This window comes from Carcharodon carcharias, chromosome 30, assembly GCF_017639515.1.
Source record: "Carcharodon carcharias isolate sCarCar2 chromosome 30, sCarCar2.pri, whole genome shotgun sequence".
Taxonomy (NCBI): Eukaryota; Metazoa; Chordata; class Chondrichthyes; order Lamniformes; family Lamnidae; genus Carcharodon; species Carcharodon carcharias.
The window spans coordinates 9405757-9432853 of NC_054496.1; the positions used below are offsets into that span (position 1 = coordinate 9405757).

At 49.6% G+C, this 27097-nt stretch overlaps 1 protein-coding gene across 1 annotated transcript; it reads left to right on the forward strand.

Annotated features, from left to right (window-relative positions):
* Positions 1 to 358: 358 nt before the first annotated feature.
* pin1 (peptidylprolyl cis/trans isomerase, NIMA-interacting 1) lies at positions 359 to 27097 on the forward strand. The gene is made up of 4 exons (XM_041177435.1): positions 359 to 500; positions 11740 to 11940; positions 15074 to 15184; positions 25994 to 27097. Exons 1-4 carry the CDS (start codon positions 443 to 445, stop codon positions 26101 to 26103), a joined length of 480 nt encoding a protein of 159 aa, XP_041033369.1. The 5' UTR covers positions 359 to 442; the 3' UTR covers positions 26104 to 27097.

A 27097-nucleotide genomic window follows, 5' to 3' on the forward strand; every position in this document is an offset into this window, starting at 1 on the left:
CTTAATAGCCGCAATAATGTGTTTTAAGGGCGATAATACGATGGCTTATCATATCCGAATCAGCGAACCTGAATAAGTTGCTATCAAATTTGGACGCTTTGGGGCCGAACTTTACCGCCTCTTGACCAATCGGCGAACCGAACTTATGACTGACGTTCCAGTTCGTCCAATAGAAGCAAGGTATTAGCCCGAGAAGGCGGGCCTGATCTCAGGACCAATTGGGCGGGCTTACCAGGCACTAAGTTAGATTGCACGTGAACGCTACAGAGGCGGGACCTGCCCTGACTGGCATCAGTGTTGACCAATCGTCATTGGAGACCTGGAACGGAGGCGTCATTGACGTACTGATGGACCAATCAAAGTGCAGAGCGACGATAGCGGGTTTCCCGCCCACGCCGCGCTCAGGTTAGGTTGTCTCCGCTCGGCTCATTCGACAAGAACCATGGCTGAGGAGGAGCCCCTACCGCCTGGCTGGGAGAAGCGAATGAGTCGCAAGTCAGGTAATAAATAAAGAATTTAAAACAAAAATTAATCATCATAGAAACACTGGCCCCTTGGAAAAAAAAAACAATTACTGACTCTGAGTCGGGTGGAATAGGCCCGGGCCCTGGATTTCAGGCCTGGCTGAAAATTTCCACCATAGGCGCCCGGGCCTCAGCCAATCCTGGGGAATGTTTTGGTTCAGACCCCTTCGGGCCTGGATTTCTATTGGCAATGTTCGGGGCGGGCTGCATTGAAGGACCCTGAGCCCCCAACCCCCCCCCCCCCCCCCCAACCCTCTTGCTGCCCCCCCCCAACCCTCTTGTTGCCCCCCCCCCTCTTGTTGGCCCCCCCACCCCCACCTCTTGTTGCCCCCCCTCTTGTTGGCCCCCCCACCCCCACCTCTTGTTGCCCCCCCCCCCCCACCTTTTGTTCCCCCCCCCCCTCACCTCTTGTTGGCCCCCCCCACCCGCCCCCATCCTTCTTGTTGCCACCCCCCTCTTGGGGCCCCCCACCCCCCCTCTTGGCCTCCCCCTTGTTGGCACGCCCCACCCCCACACTCCCCCCTCTTGTTGGCGGCCATCCCCACCCCCCTCTTGTTGATGCCACCCCCCACCCAGCCACCCTCTTGTTGGCGCCACCCCACCTCTTGTTGGCACCCACCCCTCTTGTTGGGCCCCAGCCACCCCTCTTGTTGGCCCCACCACCCACCCCGTCCCCCCTTGTTGGCATGCCCCCCTTTGTTGGCACGCCCCATGCCCCCCCTTGTTGGCACGCCCCCGCTTGTTGGGACGCCCCATGCCCCTGCTTGTTGGCACGCCCCACACCCCCTTGGCACGCCCCATGCCCCCCCTTGTTGGCACGCCCCTGCTTGTTGGCATGCCCCATGCCCCTGCTTGTTGGCATGCCCCACCCCCCCTTGTTGGCATGCCCTCCTTGTTGGCACGCCCACGCCCCCTCTTGTTGGCACCCCCACCACTCCCTCTTGTTGCCCCAAAACCCCCCCCCTCTTGTTGGCCCAACCCACACCCCTCCCTTGTTGGCCGCCCCCCCTTTGTTGGGCTCCACCCCACCCCTATTGTTGGGCTCCATCCCCCCACCACCCCCCCTTGTTGGGCTCACCCCCCACAGCCCCCTCCCTTGTTGGCACGCCCCCTGCCCCCCCTTGGCACGCCCCCGCCACCCCTTGGCACACCCCCGCCCCCCCCTTGGCACGCCCCCGCCCCCCCTTGGCATGCCCCACACCCCCCCTTTGGCACGCCCCCCTTGTTGGCACGCCCCCACGTCCCCCCTTGGCGGCACGCCCCCACGTCCCCCCTTGGCGGCACGCCCCCACGTCCCCCCTTGGCGGCACGCCCCCACGTCCCCCCTTGGCGGCACGCCCCCACGTCCCCCCTTGGCGGCACGCCCCCACGTCCCCCCTTGGCGGCACGCCCCCACGTCCCCCCTTGGCGGCACGCCCCCACGTCCCCCCTTGGCGGCACGCCCCCACGTCCCCCCTTGGCGGCACGCCCCCACGTCCCCCCTTGGCGGCACGCCCCCACGTCCCCCCTTGGCGGCACGCCCCCACGTCCCCCCTTGGCGGCACGCCCCCACGTCCCCCCTTGGCGGCACGCCCCCCGCCCCCCTTGTCGGCACGCCCCCCGCCCCCCCTTGTCGGCACGCCCCACGCCCCGCCTTGGCATGCCCCACACCCCCCCTTGTTGGCACGCCCCACGCCACCCCCTTGTTGGCACGCCCCACGCCACCCCCTTGTTGGCACGCCCCACGCCACCCCCTTGTTGGCACGCCCCACGCCACCCCCTTGTTGGCACGCCCCACGCCACCCCCTTGTTGGCACGCCCCACGCCACCCCCTTGTTGGCACGCCCCACGCCACCCCCTTGTTGGCACGCCCCACGCCACCCCCTTGTTGGCACGCCCCACGCCACCCCCTTGTTGGCACGCCCCACGCCACCCCCTTGTTGGCACGCCCCACGCCACCCCCTTGTTGGCACGCCCCACGCCACCCCCTTGTTGGCACGCCCCACGCCACCCCCTTGTTGGCACGCCCCACGCCACCCCCTTGTTGGCACGCCCCACGCCACCCCCTTGTTGGCACGCCCCACGCCACCCCCTTGTTGGCACGCCCCACGCCACCCCCTTGTTGGCACGCCCCACGCCACCCCCTTGTTGGCACGCCCCACGCCACCCCCTTGTTGGCACGCCCCACGCCACCCCCTTGTTGGCACGCCCCACGCCACCCCCTTGTTGGCACGCCCCACGCCACCCCCTTGTTGGCACGCCCCACGCCACCCCCTTGTTGGCACGCCCCACGCCACCCCCTTGTTGGCACGCCCCACGCCACCCCCTTGTTGGCACGCCCCACGCCACCCCCTTGTTGGCACGCCCCACGCCACCCCCTTGTTGGCACGCCCCACGCCACCCCCTTGTTGGCACGCCCCACGCCACCCCCTTGTTGGCACGCCCCACGCCACCCCCTTGTTGGCACGCCCCACGCCACCCCCTTGTTGGCACGCCCCACGCCACCCCCTTGTTGGCACGCCCCACGCCACCCCCTTGTTGGCACGCCCCACGCCACCCCCTTGTTGGCACGCCCCACGCCACCCCCTTGTTGGCACGCCCCACGCCACCCCCTTGTTGGCACGCCCCACGCCACCCCCTTGTTGGCACGCCCCACGCCACCCCCTTGTTGGCACGCCCCACGCCACCCCCTTGTTGGCACGCCCCACGCCACCCCCTTGTTGGCACGCCCCACGCCACCCTTGGCACGCCTCCCCCTTGTTGGCACGCCCCCCCCTTGTTGGCAGACCCCCCCCCCTCGTTGGCCCCCCCACGCCCCCCTCTTGGTTGGCACACCCCACCCCGCCCTCTTGGTTGGCACACCCCACCCCGCCCTCTTGGTTGGCCCCCACCCCGCCCTCTTGGTTGGCCCCCACCCCGCCCTCTTGGTTGGCCCCCACCCCGCCCTCTTGGTTGGCCCCCACCCCGCCCTCTTGGTTGGCCCCACCCCGCCCTCTTGGTTGGCCCCACCCCGCCCTCTTGGTTGGCCCCACCCCGCCCTCTTGGTTGGCCCCACCCCGCCCTCTTGGTTGGCCCCACCCCGCCCTCTTGGTTGGCCCCACCCCGCCCTCTTGGTTGGCCCCACCCCGCCCTCTTGGTTGGCCCCACCCCGCCCTCTTGGTTGGCCCCACCCCGCCCTCTTGGTTGGCCCCACCCCGCCCTCTTGGTTGGCCCCACCCCGCCCTCTTGGTTGGCCCCACCCCGCCCTCTTGGTTGGCCCCACCCCGCCCTCTTGGTTGGCCCCACCCCGCCCTCTTGGTTGGCCCCACCCCGCCCTCTTGGTTGGCCCCACCCCGCCCTCTTGGTTGGCCCCACCCCGCCCTCTTGGTTGGCCCCACCCCGCCCTCTTGGTTGGCCCCACCCCGCCCTCTTGGTTGGCCCCACCCCGCCCTCTTGGTTGGCCCCACCCCGCCCTCTTGGTTGGCCCCACCCCGCCCTCTTGGTTGGCCCCACCCCGCCCTCTTGGTTGGCCCCACCCCGCCCTCTTGGTTGGCCCCACCCCGCCCTCTTGGTTGGCCCCACCCCGCCCTCTTGGTTGGCCCCACCCCGCCCTCTTGGTTGGCCCCACCCCGCCCTCTTGGTTGGCCCCACCCCGCCCTCTTGGTTGGCCCCACCCCGCCCTCTTGGTTGGCCCCACCCCGCCCTCTTGGTTGGCCCCACCCCGCCCTCTTGGTTGGCCCCACCCCGCCCTCTTGGTTGGCCCCACCCCGCCCTCTTGGTTGGCCCCACCCCGCCCTCTTGGTTGGCCCCACCCCGCCCTCTTGGTTGGCCCCACCCCACCCTCTTGGTTGGCCCCACCCCACCCTCTTGGTTGGCCCCACCCCACCCTCTTGGTTGGCCCCACCCCACCCTCTTGGTTGGCCCCCCCCCCCACCCCGCCCTCTTGGTTGGCCCCCCCCCCCCACCCCGCCCTCTTGGTTGGCCCCCCCCCCCCACCCCGCCCTCTTGGTTGGCCCCCCCCCCCCACCCCGCCCTCTTGGTTGGCCCCCCCCCCCACCCCGCCCTCTTGGTTGGCCCCCCCCCCCACCCCGCCCTCTTGGTTGGCCCCCCCCCCACCCCGCCCTCTTGGTTGGCCCCCCCCCCCCACCCCGCCCTCTTGGTTGGCCCCCCCCCCACCCCGCCCTCTTGGTTGGCCCCCCCCCCACCCCGCCCTCTTGTTGGCCCCTTCCACCCCACCCTGCCCTCTTGTTGGCCCCCTCCACCCCACCCCACCCCACCCTCTTGTTGGCCCCCTCCACACCACCCTCTTGTTGGCCCCACCCCCTCTCTGAACGCCCCCACCCTCTTGTTGCCCCCTCACCCCCTCTCTGAACCTCCCCCCTCCCTTACCACGGCCCCTCTCAGCAACCACCTCCACCTTCAAGGCCCCCCCCACCCCCCCCCCGTCCTCTGAGGCTCCCCTCATCCGTGACCCCCCCCCACCCAGCCCTTTCCTCTGAGATCTCCTCGGCCCCCTTCTGCGAGCCCCCTCCTCTTCGGATAACCCCCCGGACCCCTCCACCTCGAAGGCCACCCACCCCCCAAGCCCCCGACTCCTCCTCCGAGATCCCCGTGGACCCTTCCTCCCAGCCCCCAGGCCCCTCCTCCAAGCCCCTGCCCTTTGTTCTATTTGCCATTTTGATAAGAGCTGAAGTTGATGTTTTTTTGGTCTGTTATTCCACCTTTAAAAGACAACAGGTGCACCTGTTCAACACGTCTTTGCTGCACCTTACCTACCACTGTACGAATTGTAAACTGCTGTAAAATGTTTAACCTGTGAGGCATCACAGCTGCAACCAACCCTGTCCTTACCTGAAGTTCACCTGCCTGTCTTTTCCAGCAGGTGTCACTGAATAGTGTTTCAGAGTGGAAGGAACAGATCTGTACCTGGGGCCCTTGAGGCTGGTATGAGCATCCCCACTGCCACATTGAGATCAGTTAACAGCAATCAGAGCTGGAACTTCCTGGCCTGTGTGACTAACTTATCCAACTCGTCCACTGTACATACCCTGTTATTTTTCTGATTCCCAAATGAGGATAGGTGTCTTAAGTTCCTGCAAGCCATGAAATTATTCCAAATAAAGTGACCTTGCTAAATACATATACCATAGCTCAAGACTGGAGGTGCCAAGCATAGTTAGTGAGGCTGCACTTTGGCATTCATTTTAGATTAAAAGAATGTTAGTGCTATTGGTGATTTGCTGAATGACTTTTACCAGTCCTTGAAATAATTGTTCTGGAGATAGTACAAGAAACACTTAATGCTTCAGCTCGACGATCTTTCGTTTGAAGGCGTTGACCTGAAACATTAATTCTCTCTCCATGGGGGTCTCGTCTGACTTTGAGTGTTTCCCAGCATTTTCTACTTTTATTAACACAACAGCACATTGCCGTTAGAATCTTAGCTTGGCTTCAAAATCTTTAATAATTTTAACACCCTTAACAACTGTAAATGATGGATGGCGAGACAAGGGTTTTGCATTGTGAATTCATTGGTTTAATATTGCATGAGATATTCAATCAGAGCATTTTCCTTGTGGAACGTAATTCCTGTCCTCTAAGCTTTTCGGCTGTTCAACCAAATTACTTTGAATCCCCCTCTACAGTCTTGTATTTTACATTTGACAGCCACTAGAGAATTGTAAATGGGTCACCTATCTGTTTGTCTCTTTATTGCTGTATCTACCCTTGGACTGCAGTTTAGACATGTCTTCAGACAGTCAGAGTCAAGAGAAGTAGGGGGAGGTGATGTGCAGTGGTATTGTCGCTGGACTAGTAATCCAGAGATTACTAGATTCCAGAGACCCAGGGCAATGCTTTGGGAACCCAGGTTCGAATCCCACCACTGCAGATGGTGGAATTTGAATTCAATAAAATAACTGGAATGAAAAGCCTAATGATGACCATGAAACCATTGTCAATTGTTGTAAAAACCCTTCTGGTTCACTAATGTCCTTTGGGGAAGGAAATCTGCCATTCTTAACAAAAATAGAAATACCTGGGAAAACTCAGCAGGTCTGGCAGCATCGGCGGAGAAGAGCACAGTTGACGTTTCGAGTCCTCAGAGCAGTTCTGTTGAAGGGTCGTGAGGGCTCGAAACGTCAACTGTGCTGTTCTCCGCCGATGCTGCCAGACCTGCTGAGTTTTTCCAGGTGTTTCTGTTTTTGTTTTGGATTTCCAGCATCTGCAGTTTTTTGCTTTAATCTGCCATTCTTACCTGGTCTGGTCGACAGGTGACTCCAGACCTACAGCAATGTGGTTGGCTCTTAATTGCCCTTGTTCAGAGAGCAATTAGGGATGGGCAATGAATGCTGGCCTTGCCAGCGGCGCCCACATCCCATGAATGAATAAGAAAAAACGGTACCATTTGCTCTGCCCAGAGTGTAATTTTTAAATTGCATTGTATGGGTACCTAAAATAATGAAGATTCTTCACGTTGGGAATAAGCCTTCCCTTTCTTTGTGCTGCATGAACAGAATCCTGCTACTTTTGAGAACCAATAAGAGTGGATGTGGATCTGGGTTGTGCATGGAACTCCGCAATTATTATATTAGGCTCCAGGTCAAGCATATTGGGTTACATAACCAGCTTCATAGTGCAGAGATTATCCCATTAATGTGGCCTCAGTTGCAACCTGGAAGCTAGAATTGAGATCTGGTAGCTTTACAATGCCGAGCATGTCAAATATTTGAATTGTTTGACATGATGCATTGTAACTTGTTGCAAAGTGTATGTTTTGTATCATTGTGATACAAGAAGTCTATATACTGAGGACGTTTCCGCTTACTCAAAATGCATAAAACAACAAAGTGGCACCAATGGACACTTGTGGATAAGAGGCACAGGGTGAGCAAATGAGAAAAGTTGAGAAAACACAAAGGAACTGTGTCTTATTTGTTAATGGACTTTTTGTTATAAACCTGGCCGAGGAATGTATAAAAGCAATAAACTGCGGATGCTGGAAATCCAAAACAAAAATAAAAATACCTGGAAAAACTCAGCAGTTCCGACAGCATCTGCGGAGAGGAATACAGTCAATGTCTCGAGTCCGTGTGACTCCTCAACAGAACGAGGACTGTATAGTTGGTTTTGAAATTTATGCATATTTACACATGACTTTGGGTAAAAACACTTGATATATTGAGACCCTGCCCTCTAATACTGTCCTGGGTTGCTACAGATTGCATGGTAATGAGCATAGTGAGATAATTTCATTGTATTCATCAGTATATAGACCTCTTGTATGGATTTCAGTTCCCTTGTGTTTTCTCAGCTGTTTATATTTTCTTAACAAAAACAGAAACAGAAATACCTGGAAAAACTCAGCAGTTCTGGCAGCATCGGCGGAGAAGAGCACAGTTGACGTTTCAAGTCCTCATAACCCTTCAACAGAACTAAGTAAAAATAGGAAAGGGGCGAAATATAAGCTGGTTTAGTTGGGGGGGGGGGGTTGTTGGGACAAGCAGCCAGTGATAGGTGGAGATAACCAAAAGCTATCACAGACAAAAGAACAAAGAGGTGTTGAAGGTAGTGATATTATCTAAAGGAATGTGCTAATTAAGAGTAGAAGACAGGACAGACAAGGTACAGATAGCTCTAGTGGGGGTGGGGGAATACTAAAAGCTAGAAATAAACAATGGGTGGAAATACATTTAAAAATAATGGAAATAGATGGGAAAAGAAAAATCTATATAAATTATTGGAAAAAACAAAAAGGAGGGGGAAGAAATGGGAAGGGGTTGGGGATGGAGGAGATAGTTCAAAATCTAAAATTATTGAACTCAATATTCAGTCTGGAAGGCTGTAAAGTGCCTAGTTGGAAGATGAGGTGCTGTTCCTCCAGTTTGCATTGAGCTTCACTGGAACAATGCAGTAAGCCAAGGACAAACATGTGGACAAAAGAGCAGGGTGGAGTGTTGAAATGGCAAGCAACAGGGAGGTCTGGGTCATGCTTGCGGACAGACCAAAGGTGTTCCGCAAAGCGGTCGCCCAGTCTGCTTTTGGTCTCTCCAATGTAGAGGAAACTGCATTGGGAGCAACAAATGCAGTAGACTAAGTTGAGGGAAGTGCAAGTGAAATGCTGCTTCACTTGAAAGGAGTGTTTGGGCCCTTGGGCAGTGAGGAGAGAGGAAGTGAAGGGGCATCTTCTGCGTTTGCATGGGAAGGTGCTGTGGGAGGGGGTTGAGGTGTTGGGGGTGATGGAGAAGTGGACCAGGGTGTTACGGAGGGAACAATCCCTACAGAATGCCGCCGGGGGGGGGAGGCGGTGAAGGGAAGATGTGTTTGGTGGTGGCATCATGCTGGAGTTGGCGGAAATGGCGGAGTATGATCCTTTGAATGCGGAGGCTGGTAGGGTGATAAGTAAGGACAAGGGGCACCCTATCGTGTTTCTGGGAGGGAGGAGAAGGCGTGAGGGCGGATGCCCCTTTCTTACCTTGTGTCTCTTATCCAGAGGTGTCCATTGGTTTGTTGCCTTGTGCATTTTGAGTAAGTGGAAACCTAGTGCAATCTAGTGTCCATTAAAAGAGAGGAATTGTGTAAATCTAGCTTAAAAACTGAAATCCTGCAACTCCATCACTAACAGCACAGGTGTATCAACACCGCTTGGACTACAATGGTTTACCACCACCACTACTTCAAGGGCAATTAGGAATGGGCAACAAATGCTAGCCTAGCTTGGGATGCTCACATGAATGAGTAAATAAACATTGGATATTTGTCCCTTTTAACACACGTTTACTTCATGCAAGGAATTGAGAAAATGCAACCCAGACTGATTTATTCATGGGGAAACCAACCGCAGGATGTGAGAATCTCCATTATGTTTTTGGGAATGTGCACTGTAAACAGTAAACAAAATTATATGCCCATGATCAGTCCTAAGTTGTAGAAAAACACCATATGATGGCAGGTTGTGTATTTGACACTTAATTTTAAATCTCGCAATAAATTTAAATGACGCAATAGCGGGACTAAATCAGCAGAGTAATGTAACACATGCTGTGCTTAACTTTACACCTTCTGTTCTAAAATAGTACCTTACCAGAAAATTGGATCCATTCAGCAAAACACCTGCACAAGAGTCCACAATGAAAAGCTTTGTGAAAAATCAATCTCATGGGGTCCCTATTAGCACCAATCTTTTTTTTATTCAGTCATGGGGGTGGGCTTCGCTGGCTAGGCCAGGATTTATTGCCCATCCCTAATTGACCTTGAGAAGGTGGTGGTGAGCTGCCTTCTACAGCTGAGTGTCTTGCTAGGCTATTTCAGAGGGCATTTAAGTGTCAACCACATTGCTGTGGGTCTGGAGTCACATGTAGACCAGACCGGGTAAGGGCAATAGATTTCCTTCCCTAAAGGACATTAGTGAACCAGATGAGTTTTTACAACAATCGACAATGGTTTCATGGTCATCATTAGAATTTTAATTCCAGATTTTTATTGAATTCAAATTCCATCATCTGCCATGGTGGGTCCCCAGAGCATCACCCTGGTTCTCTGGATCACTAGCCCAGTGACCTGGAAGGATTAGATAGTAAGGTGGTATGGAAAAATGGGGGAGCTGAATGTAGTGTGCCACCTGGTTATATGCTTTCTTTCAATGTTCAATCTAGTCTTCACAGTTAATCACTGCTCTCTCACTTCAGTTTGCTTCCTGCAGTGATGCACCAGAAACTTCTGCATGTAAACAACTTAGGCAAACAAAGCCTAGCTGAATAAATACTTGACTTGATTAGGTTCAGACCTTAGTCATCTCTTTGCTTTACTTGCAGACTAGTGCACAGAAAGACAAAGAAGATTTCAGAATAGAGGCGTCTTCCTTTGAAAATTCTTAGTGCCTTGGCCATACTACAAGTTGATAATGAAAGTGTCGCCAGCTATTTAATTGAAAGGTTTTTTGTGCTGTAGCTGAAATGTTCTAATAATTGGAACTGTTAAATATAAATAACACAGCAAAGCTTTCCTGTGGAGAGAAAATAAAGTCTAATGAATAAGAGCAGTGTAGCGCAGAATCCTTATGAATTGAAACTAATCCGTCCTGGAATCCTTCATTTACTAATGTCAAGATGGCAGTATTTTGAGCTTGAACAGTGGTCAAATAGTGGCAGCCTGTCTGCGCAGGTGCTGGTTGCCAGGATTAAGTTTGCAGTTGATCTGTACAGAACAGTGGTACTGTTTACATAGGAGAGGGGCACATTCAGATCAGCCACCAACCTCCAAGACCACCAAAAACAGTTTAAGCAGGTGCCAAATAGGTGACAAACACTGTGTATTTAAAATTAGAGCTGCTATGATTGTCAACAGCGGTTAGGTTTGACTGATAATTTATGCTGATATGAATGCCATATAAATCTCCCCATTGATACATCAGGTTGGACAATGGAAAATTTTCTGATCATGTTCTTAATCCCTACAATTCATTTTTTTTCTGCAGGCTTTTTTACAATATATAGTTTGTTATTTTTAAATGTTTTTATATATTTTAGAATAATTTAGGTGGTAATGGGAGGTCTCTCTGTCCCTAGGCTGCTCACTATTCAATGAACCCTGCTGAAGGTACATATGGCAAATGATGGAATGAAAGTCCAATACTGCTCAACAGCTTTCCAGCAGTCACTTAGGGCACCCTGTTCTTGGGTGTCCGTCTGGGCTCAGTGGTAACACACTCTTTATCACAGCAAACTTGTGGGCACAAGCTCCATCATAGGGATTTGGCTATATCATCTAGGCTGACTCACTCCAGTTAGTAAGTGCTGCACTGTTGGAGATGCTGTCTTTTTGATGAGATATTAAAATGAGGCTCCGTCTGCCCTCCCATGTGACTGTTAATTCTAAGAACAACAGGGGCATTCTCCCCAGTGTCCTGGCTAATATTTATCTCTCAGCCTACATCTCTCTTTTTTAAGAAAAAAAATCCAGTCACAACCTTGCTAACTTGGGACCTTGCTTTTGCAATTCTTATATTACAACAGTGACTACATTTTGAAGGTGCTTAATTGATTGTCAAAAGATTTTGGGATATCCGGGTTGTGAAAGATGTAATAGAAACACAAGCTGATTGTCAGTGCCCATGGATCTGCATCTTAAATTTTAGAGAAATGGGGAGAAAGTTTATGGATAGGAGGAGGAAGGAAAAGCCATTTGAGTGAGATTCTAAAGATGTGGTCCTGATTGGTTTGTGTACATTAATGCCTCTGACTTGGTGTCTCTTTTGTAGGTCGTATTTACTTCTTCAATCATATAACTAATCGGAGTCAATGGGAGCGCCCAAAAGCAGGTGGAAGTTACAATTCTGTTGAACCTGACAAAGTTCGCTGTTCCCACCTGTTAGTGAAGCACAACCAGTCACGCCGTCCTTCTTCCTGGAGACAGGAGGAGATCACACGTAGCAAAGAGGAGGCACTAGAGACATTAAACGGTAAGCTGATGACAAACACACACCTCACTAAAAGCGCAAATCCTTTTTGCTTGTGCTGTTGACTGCTCCTTGGTTAAGGTGTTGTGTGGGTGGGGAAGAGGAGAACAAACCTTTTTCTTAATTCTCAAGGTAACATTTGGTCCAGCAGGTCTATATTTTTATAATGGCTTTATATCAAAAGGAGATTGTTGTGGCCACATAGTGGTAATGTCACTGGGCGAGTAGTCAGAGGCCCAGTAATCAAGGGATACGGCATGATAACAGGATACTTAGAAAATATCAACGGGATTAGGCAAAGTCAACATGGATTTATGAAAGGGAAGGGAAACCTCCTGGAGATTTTTGAGGATGTAACTAGCAGAATAGATAAGGGAGAACCAGTGGGTGTGGTGTATTTAGATTTTCAAAATATGTTTGATAAAGTCTCACAGGTTAGTGTGCAAAATTAAAGCACATAGGATTAGAGATAAAATATTGGTATGGATTGAGAATTGGTTGACAGACAGGAGACAGAGAAAAGGATGAAATGGGTCTTTTTTTGGTGTGGCAGGCAGTGACTAGTGGGGTACCGCAGGGATCAGTGCTTGGGCCCCAGCTATTCACAATATATATCAATGATTTGGATGAGGGAACCAAATGTAATATTTCCAAGCTTGCTGACGACATGAAACTAGGTAGGAATGTGAGTGATGAGGACAGTGTGAAGAGGCTTCAAGGCGATTTAGATAAATTGAGTGGGCAAGTACATGGCAGATGCAGTATAACGTGGATAAGTGTGAAGTTTTCCACTTTGGTAGGAAAACCAGAATAGCAAGCATGCAGGTGCAGAAGCATTTAGGAAGGCAAATGGTATGTTGGCCTTCATTGCAAGAGGATTTGAGTATAAGAGCAAGGATGTCTTACTGCAGGGCCTTGATGAGACCACACCTGGAGTATTGTATGCAATTTTGGTCTCCTTACCTAAGAAAGGATATACTTGCCAAAGAGGAAGTGCAGCAAATGTTCACCAGACTAATTCTAGGATGGCCGGATTGTTGTATGAGGAGCGATTGGGTCGACTAGGTCAGTATTCACTGGAGTTTAGAAGAATGAGAGGGGATCTCATTAAAATGTATAAAATCCTGACAGGACTGGACAGACTGGATGCAGGGATGATGTTTCCTCTGGCTGGTGTGGGGAGGGGCGGGGTGGTAGTAGCTGTAGAGCAAGGGTCGCAGTCTCAGGATATGGGGTGGGCTATTCAACTGAGGTGGGGGAACTTCTTCACTCAGGGTGGTGAAGCTGGAATTCTCTACCACAGAGAGCTGTGGAGGCCAAGTCACTGAATATATTTAAATAGATAGCTCAAAGGGCCGAATGACCTCCTCCTCCTCTTTTTTATGTTTCTAAATCTGCCGTCCTTATCTGGTCTGGCCTAGGTGTGACTCCAGACTCTCAGCAATGTGGTTGACTCTTAACTGCCCTCTGAAATGGCCTAGCAAGCTACTCAGTTCAAGGGCAATTAGGGATGGACAACAAATGCTGATCTTGCCAGTGACACCCACACCACATGAAAGAATAAAGAAAAAAAAAAGTATTAAACTGATTTGAAACTTAGATTTTAATTAAATTAGAGAAGGTAATACATTGACTTGTGCAGAAAGTTGTACAAAGACGCTTGTATAGTATTAGTACCAATTGGATGTGAACCTCCCCTTTGGGTTCTTCCCATACCTTAACCCTAGCTGGCCGAGAGAGCCTATGCCTAAGCATGCTGCTGTTACGTGTAGCTGGGCACTAGGGGTTGTGTACAAGCTATTGGGTATAATTGATCCTCTGATATTCTTCTCTCCCCTGTTAAGTTCTTGGAATCTGCTTGCAGCACCCCACACCCCACTTCCCAAAAATCATGGTGGTGCAAGCGAGGTGAGCAATTTGCTACAAAGATTTAGGATGAAGCATTGGGGTTCAAACCTGCTCTGATTCGCATTGTATGTTTATTTCCTTTTTAGGGATCGTAAAACTCCTCATTAGAAATGCAGGCACCTTTCTAAAGTGAAACTAAAACTCCATTTGACCTTTCTTAACACAGACACAGAAATACAAATCAGACTTAAACTTCAAAGCTAAAACTCACTCCTAACTCCCATAAATACCGATAAAACTTGAACTATCTCTATTTCCTAACACACAGGTTGGTGCTGGAATAGGTGGGGAAAAGACATTTCTGTATTTCTAGTCAGGACTAGACTATCTTTAGTCATAACTTCTCTTCCCAATTGTTGCCTATTTCCAGAAATTCTGTTAAAACTTAGAACACTTGGGCGATGACTTATTTTAAGGGTAAACCGTTTTTTTAATGAGCTGATGAAAAGTAAGTGTTTGGATCACATATGGCACAAATATATGGGTGTGTGGGGACTGGTACAATATGAAGTGCTGTATGGATTTTCCACATGCCGAGTTGTTACCTCCATGCTATCTGGAAGAGCTGTAGCATACGGTCTGGACACTTGCAATTTCAAGGACTTTATTATATTGTGTGGTAGATATTGGGAAGGTTTGAACCAATATGGGAGTGCTGTTAATCAATGAAGAACCATTAGAGATTTGCCTCCACTGAAGTCTTCATATGTCTCCTTACTAGCATTAGTATTACTGATGGAGTAACTAAGTACTACTGCTTATGAGTTTAGTACTGATGTCCTGCACTATGGGCCTGGATTTAAAACAAACATCAGTGACTGAAGCCTGAGAGTCGAGATGGGGATACGGTGTGAAATCATTCTCAAGGCTGCTGAACCATCTTTCCTTATGAGCTGCCTGGTCTGCTTTTTTGAGTGCCTTCCATTTACTTCAATATTTCTATTTTTCAACCTTTTTTGATGCAGTCGTGTGAAGTCAGTGATACTCTGGAATCAAAGTTGTATACGGATTAAAAGCTAACTTTTCCCCCTCGCCTTAATTAGTCCAAAGGTGGCATTTGACTGACAGCCGGCTTTGTTAGAAGTGGAGGGAAAGTGATTTTTTAAAAAAATGTTTTAAGTTGTCTTCATGCTGTTCACTGCTTCAAAAACATCTTGTAAGGTCCGAATACAGAAAAAAAATGTCTTCATTTGTGAGCCTATTCTGTTAACTTTGTATCTTTGTTCAGAGTATATCCAAATGATCAAATCTGGAGATGCAACATTTGAACACTTAGCATCCAAATATAGTGACTGCAGCTCTGCAAAAGAAGGGGGAGATCTGGGCTTCTTTGGCAAAGGTAAGATGTGATCTATTCACCACTGATTTTACCAACCTGTATGATTATTTTTGAAGTATAATATTGAACAGACACCAGTGTTAAGTGCTCTGTGTTCTGCCAGTGTGACTATTGTAATAAATACAATAACACCAGATTCTAATTTAGTAACATCAAGTACGTGTTTTTCAAATTTGATTGCATGTGGTTAGCAGTCATCAGCCTCCTGTCTTCAATAGTCAAACCCCCTTGTGGATTCCAGTATCAGTAATGTGACACGTGGTGATTACATTATGTGTCACTGAATTTATAACAAACTGCCTGCTGCCTTTTCTTAATAAGTAAGTAGCAGTAAAAGGAAAATTGGCACTGTTGTAGAATAAATGGGCTATTTAATCTAGATGTATAGGATTGCTACTTTCTTGCTGCCTGCTTTCTTCCCTCTTGTGAAGCTTCTTGATTCTTGCAACAGTTTCCATTGACCCTCACACCCTCTTCTCACTCCCAGAACCATGATTGTGTCCCCTTTGTCCTCACTTTTCACCCCACCAGCCTCCGCATTCGAAGGATCATCCTCCGCCATTTCCACCAACTCCAGCATGATGCCACCACCAAACACATCTTCCCTTCACCCCCGCTGTCGGCATTCCGTAGAGACTGTTCCCTGTGGGACACCCTGGTCCATTCCTCCATCACCCCCAAAACCTCAACCCCCTTCCACAGCACCTTCCCATGCAACCATAGAAGGTGCAACACCTGCCCCTTTACTTCCTCCCTCCTCACTGCCCAAGGGCCCAAACACTCCTTTCAAGTGAAGCAGCATTTCACTTGCACTTCCCTCAATTTAGTCTACTGCATTCGCTGCTCCCAATGCGGTTTCCTCTACATTGGAGAGACCAAACGCAGACTGGGTGACCGCTTTGCGGAACACCTTCGGTCTGTCTGCAAGCACGACCCAGACCTCCCTGTCACTTGCCATTTCAACACCCCACCCTGCTCTCATGCCCACATGTCTGTCCTTGGCCTGCTGCATTGTTCCAGTGAAGCTCAACGCAAACTGGAGGAACAGCACCTCATCTTCCGACCAGGTACTTTACAGCCTTCTGGACTGAATATTGAGTTCAACAATTTTAGCTCATGAGCTCTCTCCTCCATCTCCACCCCCTTTTTGATCCCCCTTTTTCAAATATTTATTTTTAAATTTTTATATATACATGTTTTCCCGCCTATTTCTATTATTATTTTAAAAATTTATCTCCATTCATTGTTTTATCCCCACCTTTTAACCTATTTCGATCTTTTTTCCCACCCCACCCCCACTAGGGTCATCTGTCATTTGCTCACCCTGCTTTCCACTCTCAATGTCACCATTAGCACCTCCGTTAGTTAGTATCATCACCATCAACACCCTTTCGACCTTTTATCTATGACATCTTTTGCAATCTCTGCCTCCACCTATCACTGACCTTCTATCCAGCTTCACCTGTCCCCCCTCCTTAAACAGTATATATTTCACCACAGTTCTTCTACTATTTAGTTCCGAAAAAGAGCCATCTGGACTCGAAACATTAATCCTGTTTTTCTCTCCACAGATGCTGTCAGACCTGCTGAGTTTTTCCAGCAATTTTTGGGTTTTTTTGTCTCCTACAGTGTTCTGAACCCTTCCCCACACTGTGCTTTCCTATTGTTCTGAACCACTCTGCACACTGTGCTTTCCTAGTATTCTGAACCACTCTGCACACTGTGCTTTCCTATTGTTCTGAACCACTCTGCACACTGTGCTTTCCTAGTGTTCTGAACCACTCTGCACACAGTGCTTTCCTAGTGTTCTGAACCACTCTGCACACTGTGCTTTCCTAGTGTTCTGAACCACTCTGCACACTGCTTTCCTAGTGTTCTGAACCACTCTGCACACTGTGCTTTCCTAGTGTTCTGAACCACTCTGCACACTGTGCTTTCCTAGTGTTCTGAACCACTCTGCACACTGTGCTTTCCTAGTGTTCTGAACCACTCTGCACACTGTGCTTTCCTAGTGTTCTGAACCACTCTGCACACTGTACTTTCCTAGTGTTCTGAACCACTCTGCACACTGTGCTTTCCTAGTGTTCTGAACCCTTCCCCACACTCTGCTTTCCTAGTGTTCTGAACCACTCTGTACACTGTGCTTTCCTAGTGTTCTGAACCCCTCCCCACACTGTGCTTTCCTAGTGTTCTGAACCACTCTGCACACTGTGCTTTCCTAGTGTTCTGAACCACTCTGCACACTGTGCTTTCCTAGTGTTCTGAACCACTCTGCACACTGTGCTTTCCTAGTGTTCTGAACCACTCTGCACACTGTGCTTTCCTGATGTTCTGAACCACTCTGCACACTGTGCTTTCCTAGTGTTCTGAACCACTCTGCACACTGTGCTTTCCTAGTGTTCTGAACCCCTCCCCACACTGTGCTTTCCTGATGTTCTGAACCACTCTGTACACTGCTTTCCTAGTGTTCTGAACCACTCTGTACACTGTGCTTTCCTAGTGTTCTGAACCACTCTGTACACTGTGCTTTCCTAGTGTTCTGAACCCCTCCCCGCACTGTGCTTTCCTAGTGTTCTGAACCACTCTGCACACTGTGCTTTCCTAGTGTTCTGAACCACTCTGCACACTGTGCTTTCCTAGTGTTCTGAACCACTCTGCACACTGTGCTTTCCTAGTGTTCTGAACCACTCTGCACACTGTGCTTTCCTAGTGTTCTGAACCCCTCCCCACACTGTGCTTTCCTGATGTTCTGAACCACTCTGTACACTGTGCTTTCCTAGTGTTCTGAACCACTCTGTACACTGTGCTTTCCTAGTGTTCTGAACCACTCTGCACACTGTACTTTCCTAGTGTTCTGAACCACTCTGCACACTGTGCTTTCCTAGTGTTCTGAACCCTTCCCCACACTGTGCTTTCCTGATGTTCTGAACCACTCTGTACACTGTGCTTTCCTAGTGTTCTGAACCCCTCCCCACACTGTGCTTTCCTAGTGTTCTGAACCAATCTGCACACTGTGCTTTCCTAGTGTTCTGAACCACTCTGCACACTGTGCTTTCCTGATGTTCTGAACCCCTCCCCACACTGTGCTTTCCTGATGTTCTGAACCACTCTGTACACTGTGCTTTCCTAGTGTTCTGAACCACTCTGTACACTGTGCTTTCCTGGTGTTCTGAACCACTCTGTACACTGTGCTTTCCTGATGTTCTGAAGCCCTCCCCACACTGTGCTTTCCTGATGTTCTGAACCACTCTGTACACTGTGCTTTCCTAGTGTTCTGAACCACTCTGTACACTGTGCTTTCCTGGTGTTCTGAACCACTCTGTACACTGTGCTTTCCTAGCGTTCTGAACCACTCTGTACACTGTGCTTTCCTAGTGTTCTGAACCCTTCCCCACACTATGCTTTCCTAGTGTTCTGAACCCCTCCCCACACTGTGCTTTCCTAGTGTTCTGAACCCCTCCCCACACTGTACTTTCCTAGTGTTCTGAATCACTCTGTACACTGTGCTTTCCTGATGTTCTGAACCCCTCCCCACGCTGTGCTTTCCTAGTGTTCTGAACCCCTCCCCACGCTGTGCTTTCCTAGTGTTCTGAACCCCTCCCCACACTGTGCTTTCCTAGTGTTCTGAACCCCTCCCCACACTGTGCTTTCCTAGTGTTCTGAACCACTCTGCACACTGTGCTTTCCTGATGTTCTGAACCACTCTGCACACTGTGCTTTCCTAGTGTTCTGAACCACTGCACACTGTGCTTACCTAGTGTTCTGAACCACTCTGCACACTGTGTTTCCTAGTGTTCTGAACCCCTCCCCACACTACTTTCCTAGTTTTCTGAACCACTCTGCACACTGTGCTTTCCTGATGTTCTGAACCCCTCCCCACACTGTGCTTTCCTAGTGTTCTGAACCACTCTGCACACTGTGCTTTCCTAGTGTTCTGAACCCCTCCCCACGCTGTGCTTTCCTAGTGTTCTGAACCCCTCCCCACACTGTGCTTTCCTAGTGTTCTGAACCCCTCCCCACACTGTGCTTTCCTAGTGTTCTGAACCCCTCCCCACACTGTGCTTTCCTAGTGTTCTGAACCCCTCCCCACACTGTGCTTTCCTAGTGTTCTGAACCACTCTGCACACTGTGCTTTCCTGATGTTCTGAACCACTCTGCACACTGTGCTTTCCTAGTGTTCTGAACCACTCTGCACACTGTGCTTACCTAGTGTTCTGAACCACTCTGCACACTGTGCTTACCTAGTGTTCTGAACCACTCTGCACACTGTGCTTACCTAGTGTTCTGAACCACTGTGTACACTGTGCTTTCCTAGTGTTCTGAACCACTCTGTACACTGTGCTTTCCTAGTGTTCTGAACCCCTCCCCACACTGTACTTTCCTAGTGTTCTGAACCCCTCCCCACACTGTGCTTTCCTGTTGTTCTGATCCCCTCCCCACACTGTGCTTTCCTGATGTTCTGAACCCCTCCCCACAGTGTGCTTTCCTGATGTTCTGAACCCCTCCCCACACTCTGCTTTCCTGATGTTCTGAACCACTCTGTACACTGTGCTTTCCTGATGTTCTGAACCACTCTGTACACTGTGCTTTCCTAGTGTTCTGAACCACTCTGTACACTGTGCTTTCCTAGTGTTCTGAACCACTCTGTACACTGTGCTTTCCTAGTGTTCTGAACCCCTCCCCACACTGTGCTTTCCTGATGTTCTGAACCCCTCCCCACAGTGTGCTTTCCTGATGTTCTGAACCCCTCCCCACACTCTGCTTTCCTGATGTTCTGAACCACTCTGTACACTGTGCTTTCCTAGTGTTCTGAACCACTCTGTACACTGTGCTTTCCTAGTGTTCTGAACCACTCTGTACACTGTGCTTTCCTAGTGTTCTGAACCCCTCCCCACACTGTGCTTTCCTGATGTTCTGAACCCCTCCCCACACTGTGCTTTCCTAGTGTTCTGAACCCCTCCCCACACTGTACTTTCCTAGTGTTCTGAATCACTCTGTACACTGAGCTTTCCTAGTGTTCTGAATCACTCTGTACACTGAGCTTTCCTGATGTTCTGAACCCCTCCCCACACTGTGCTTTCCTAGTGTTCTGAACCCCTCCCCACACTGTACTTTCCTAGTGTTCTGAACCCCTCCCCACACTGTGCTTTCCTAGTGTTCTGAACCACTCTGCACACTGTGCTTTCCTGATGTTCTGAACCACTCTGCACACTGTGCTTTCCTAGTGTTCTGAACCACTCTGCACTCTGCTTTCCTAGTGTTCTGAACCACTCTGCACACTGTGCTTTCCTTTTGTTCTGAACCACTCTGCACACTGTGCTTTCCTTTTGTTCTGAACCACTCTGCACACTGTGCTTTCCTAGTTTTCTGAACCACTCTGCACACTGTGCTTTCCTAGTGTTCTGAACCACTCTGCACACTGTGCTTTCCTAGTGTTCTGAACCACTCTGCACACTGTACTTTCCTATTGTTCTGAACCACTCTGCACACTGTGCTTTCCTAGTGTTCTGAACCACTCTGTACACTGTGCTTTCCTAGTGTTCTGAACCCCCCCCCCCACACTGTACTTTCCTAGTTTTCTGAACCACTCGGCACACTGTGCTTTCCTGATGTTCTGAACCCCTCCCCACACTGTGCTTTCCTAGTGTTCTGAACCCCTCCCCACACTGTGCTTTCCTAGTGTTCTAAACCACTCTGCACACTGTGCTTTCCTGATGTTCTGAACCACTCTGCACACTGTGCTTTCCTAGTGTTCTGAACCACTCTGCACACTGTGCTTTCCTTTTGTTCTGAACCACTCTGCACACTGTGCTTTCCTAGTGTTCTGAACCACTCTGCACACTGTGCTTTCCTTTTGTTCTGAACCACTCTGCACACTGTGCTTTCCTAGTGTTCTGAACCCCTCCCCACACTGTGCTTTCCTGATGTTCTAACCCCTCCCCACAGTGTGCTTTCCTGATGTTCTGAACCACTCTGCACACTGTGCTTTCCTAGTGTTCTGAACCATTCTGTACACTGTGCTTTCCTAGTGTTCTGAACCACTCTGCACACTGTGCTTTCCTAGTGTTCTGAACCCCTCCCCACGCTGTGCTTTCCTGTTGTTCTGAACCCCTCCCCACACTGTGCTTTCCTGATGTTCTGAACCTCTCCCCACACTGTGCTTTCCTGATATTCTGAATCCCTCCCCACACTGTGCTTTCCTGATGTTCTGAATCCCTCCCCACACTGTGCTTTCGTAGTGTTCTGAACCCCTCCCCACACTGTACTTTCCTAGTTTTCTGAACCACTCTGCACACTGTGCTTTCCTGATGTTCTGAACCCCTCCCCACACTCTGCTTTCCTAGTGTTCTGAACCACTCTGTACACTGTGCTTTCCTAGTGTTCTGAACCACTCTGCACACTGTACTTTCCTAGTGTTCTGAACCACTCTGCACACTGTGCTTTCCTAGTGTTCTGAACCACTCTGTACACTGTGCTTTCCTAGTGTTCTGAACCCCTCCCCACACTGTGCTTTCCTAGTGTTCTGAACCACTCTGCACACTGTGCTTTCCTAGTGTTCTGAACCACTCTGCACACTGTGCTTTCCTAGTGTTCTGAACCACTCTGCACACTGTGCTTTCCTGATGTTCTGAACCCCTCCCCACACTGTGCTTTCCTGATGTTCTGAACCACTCTGTACACTGTGCTTTCCTAGTGTTCTGAACCACTCTGTACACTGTGCTTTCCTAGTGTTCTGAACCACTCTGTACACTGTGCTTTCCTAGTGTTCTGAACCACTCTGTACACTGTGCTTTCCTAGTGTTCTGAACCACTCTGCACACTGTGCTTTCCTAGTGTTCTGAACCACTCTGTACACTGTGCTTTCCTAGTGTTCTGAACCCCTCCCCACACTACTTTCCTAGTTTTCTGAACCACTCGGCACACTGTGCTTTCCTGATGTTCTGAACCCCTCCCCACACTGTGCTTTCCTAGTGTTCTGAACCCCTCCCCACACTGTGCTTTCCTGATGTTCTGAACCCCTCCCCACAGTGTGCTTTCCTGATGTTCTGAACCACTCTGCACACTGTGCTTTCCTAGTGTTCTGAACCACTCTGCACTCTGCTTTCCTAGTGTTCTGAACCACTCTGCACACTGTGCTTTCCTTTTGTTCTGAACCACTCTGCACACTGTGCTTTCCTTTTGTTCTGAACCACTCTGCACACTGTGCTTTCCTAGTGTTCTGAACCACTCTGCACACTGTGCTTTCCTTTTGTTCTGAACCACTCTGCACACTGTGCTTTCCTAGTGTTCTGAACCCCTCCCCACACTGTGCTTTCCTGATGTTCTAACCCCTCCCCACAGTGTGCTTTCCTGATGTTCTGAACCACTCTGCACACTGTGCTTTCCTAGTGTTCTGAACCATTCTGTACACTGTGCTTTCCTAGTGTTCTGAACCACTCTGCACACTGTGCTTTCCTAGTGTTCTGAACCCCTCCCCACACTGTGCTTTCCTAGTGTTCTGAACCCCTCCCCACACTGTGCTTTCCTGATGTTCTGAACCTCTCCCCACACTGTGCTTTCCTGATGTTCTGAATCCCTCCCCACACTGTGCTTTCGTAGTGTTCTGAACCCCTCCCCACACTGTACTTTCCTAGTTTTCTGAACCACTCTGCACACTGTGCTTTCCTGATGTTCTGAACCCCTCCCCACACTCTGCTTTCCTAGTGTTCTGAACCACTCTGTACACTGTGCTTTCCTAGTGTTCTGAACCACTCTGCACACTGTACTTTCCTAGTGTTCTGAACCACTCTGCACACTGTGCTTTCCTAGTGTTCTGAACCACTCTGTACACTGTGCTTTCCTAGTGTTCTGAACCCCTCCCCACACTGTGCTTTCCTAGTGTTCTGAACCACTCTGTACACTGTGCTTTCCTAGTGTTCTGAACCCCTCCCCACACTCTGCTTTCCTAGTGTTCTGAACCACTCTGTACACTGTGCTTTCCTAGTGTTCTGAACCACTCTGCACACTGTACTTTCCTAGTGTTCTGAACCACTCTGCACACTGTGCTTTCCTAGTGTTCTGAACCACTCTGTACACTGTGCTTTCCTAGTGTTCTGAACCCCTCCCCACACTGTGCTTTCCTAGTGTTCTGAACCACTCTGTACACTGTGCTTTCCTAGTGTTCTGAACCACTCTGTACACTGTGCTTTCCTAGTGTTCTGAACCCCTCCCCACACTGTGCTTTCCTAGTGTTCTGAACCACTCTGCACACTGTGCTTTCCTAGTGTTCTGAACCACTCTGCACACTGTGCTTTCCTAGTGTTCTGAACCACTCTGCACACTGTGCTTTCCTGATGTTCTGAACCCCTCCCCACACTGTGCTTTCCTGATGTTCTGAACCACTCTGTACACTGTGCTTTCCTAGTGTTCTGAACCACTCTGTACACTGTGCTTTCCTAGTGTTCTGAACCACTCTGTACACTGTGCTTTCCTAGCGTTCTGAACCACTCTGTACACTGTGCTTTCCTAGTGTTCTGAACCACTCTGCACACTGTGCTTTCCTAGTGTTCTGAACCACTCTGTACACTGTGCTTTCCTAGTGTTCTGAACCCCTCCCCACACTGTACTTTCCTAGTTTTCTGAACCACTCGGCACACTGTGCTTTCCTGATGTTCTGAACCCCTCCCCACACTGTGCTTTCCTAGTGTTCTGAACCCCTCCCCACACTGTGCTTTCCTGATGTTCTGAACCCCTCCCCACAGTGTGCTTTCCTGATGTTCTGAACCACTCTGCACACTGTGCTTTCCTAGTGTTCTGAACCACTCTCTACACTGTGCTTTCCTAGTGTTCTGAACCACTCTGCACACTGTGCTTTCCTAGTGTTCTGAACCCCTCCCCACACTGTGCTTTCCTGATGTTCTGAACCACTCTGTACACTGTGCTTTCCTAGTGTTCTGAACCACTCTGTACACTGTGCTTTCCTAGTGTTCTGAACCACTCTGTACACTGTGCTTTCCTAGTGTTCTGAACCCCTCCCCACACTGTGCTTTCCTGATGTTCTGAACCCCTCCCCACACTGTGCTTTCCTAGTGTTCTGAACCCCTCCCCACACTGTACTTTCCTAGTTTTCTGAACCACTCTGCACACTGTGCTTTCCTGATGTTCTGAACCCCTCCCCACACTGTGCTTTCCTCGTGTTCTGAACCACTCTGCACACTGTACTTTCCTAGTGTTCTGAACCACTCTGCACACTGTGCTTTCCTGATGTTCTGAACCCCTCCCCACACTGTGCTTTCCTAGTGTTCTGAACCACTCTGTACACTGTGCTTTCCTAGTGTTCTGAACCACTCTGTACACTGTGCTTTCCTAGTGTTCTGAACCACTCTGCACACTGTGCTTTCCTAGTGTTCTGAACCCCTCTCCACACTGTACTTTCCTAGTTTTCTGAACCAATCTGCACACTGTGCTTTCCTGATGTTCTGAACCCCTCCCCACACTGTGCTTTCCTAGTGTTCTGAACCACTCTGCACACTGTGCTTTCCTAGTGTTCTGAACCCCTCTCCACACTGTACTTTCCTAGTTTTCTGAACCACTCTGTACACTGTGCTTTCCTGATGTTCTGAACCCCTCCCCACACTGTGCTTTCCTAGTGTTCTGAACCCCTCCCCACACTGTACTTTCCTAGTTTTCTGAACCACTCTGCACACTGTGCTTTCCTGATGTTCTGAACCCCTCCCCACACTGTGCTTTCCTAGTGTTCTGAACCCCTCCCCACACTGTACTTTCCTAGTTTTCTGAACCACTCTGCACACTGTGCTTTCCTGATGTTCTGAACCCCTCCCCACACTCTGCTTTCCTAGTGTTCTGAATCACTCCGCACACTGTGCTTTCCTACAGTGTTCTGAATCACTCCACATGCTGCCTGGTTGTGACTAATAGATCATCGTAGGACCAACTGGAAAGTTAGTATTCCTTGCTAGGATTGTTAACAGCTCACCACCACCACCTCTCTCAGCTATTCCCTGTCGTTAAATTATCAGACTTCTTTTCCGACATCCAGTGGTGGATAAGCAAAAATTTCCTGCAGTTATATATTAGGAAGAATGAAGCCATTGTCTTTGGTCCCCACTACATCTGTTTCCCAGCTGCCAACTTGATCTCTCTACCTGGCAACTAAGTTTGACCCGTCTGTTCACAACCTCAGTGTCATACTTGACCATGAGATAAGCTTCCACCACATTTCTATGCCAATGCTGAAGACTGTCTATTTCTCTCTCTCTAATATCTTCTTACTTTCGCCTCCACGCTGCCAAAACCCTCACCCCTGCTTTTGCTGCCTCTAGACTTGACTGTTCCAACGCTCACCTGGCCTCCCACATTCTACCCTGCCTAAATTTGAAGTTGTCTAAAAACTGTGCTGCCCATGTCCTTACTTGCACAAAGTCTTGTTCTCACATCTTGTGCTTGCTGACCTATATTGGGTTCCAGTTATGCAACACATGTATTTTAAAGTTTTCATCTTTGTTTACAAATCCCCCCCCTTGGCCTCAGACACCCCCCACCCCCATCTTTATCATCTCTCCCTGCCTCAGAGCCCTCCGAGATGTCTGTGCTCCTCTAATTCTGGCCTCTTGAGCAAGCATCTCTGTTTTAATTGTCTGTATTTGAGAGAAGGTGTGATATTTTTCAGTCCAGTAAGGACATTTCTGCAGATCTTGGAGCTTGTTGAATATGTACTTTTTTAACAGAAAAAAACCAACAGCTGGAATTGAAAAACCAGATATGTATTCTGTAATGCACTTATTTTATTGTCTTTGCTTTGCATTCCAGGCCAAATGCAGAGGCCATTTGAAGAAGCTACGTACTCGCTGAAAATTGGAGAGATGAGTAATCCAGTATTTACGGATTCTGGTATTCATATCATCCTCCGTACTGCTTAAAGTGCCTCCTTTTGGTTTGTCTTTGCAAAGTGAATAACCCAGCCACTACTGAAGACCCTCATGGAAACCACCCCTTTCACATCCTAATAAATATCTTGTTCTCCCCAGTATTTAATAATTTTGTCTTCGGCCATTGTCCAACGCGCTTGCAGGCACTCTAGACAAAGGGAAAGAACTGATCTTCATAATTATAGAAACCGATTGTTTAAGATAATGCTGTCTCTTTACAGCGACCCAAATGTCGGTTCAGTATGTAGGATGTCATGCAGGTTAGTGCCCGACTGAGCTGTATTGCTTTTACACTGTTGTAGCGCTTTTGCTATGCATTGTGTTAAAAGAAACTGTTTGAATTTTATTGGAGTAACGCAGGCTTAATTTCGACAAAGTTAATGTTTATTTTCCCAATGCAGAGAAATTGTGGGAGAGATTATCATTCAAATCTTCATTCAGCATTGCTTGAATTGTTATTGGATTACACTAATACAAAAGCTGATTGGTCGTGTAACTGTTTAACCTCTTACGGTGGTAATAGCGTTCATTAAACAAATTGGTTTGTAGTTAACAGCAGTGTTCTTCACCTCCTTCAGAAAAATGCATAAGCCCTCAGCATGTAGGGAATGTTTTAGATCACCCTAATCTTTGGCTGCTGAACTCTTTGATTCACAGCAGTGCTGTTGGTCTTGGGACCATTTACATACAGCAGCTCTGTATGTAAATGCATTTTTCCACTGACCATTCCACAGTGTACTGTTGGAAACAACCTTCAAAAATAATTGTCAAGATCAGAGCTACTGGTAAGAGAGAATGCTGAATAACTTTGTTCCTTTATGTTGCTTAAGGACCTTTCCAACTGGTGTGCTTGTGTCTTTTCTTTTCAACAGCTCAAAGTGCACTGAATGTGCACTCAGTTGCAAAAAGCAACAGGTTATGGGGAAATGTAAGGTTATTATTTGTCTGGCTTTAAGTCAAAATATTAAAGAGATTCTCCACAACA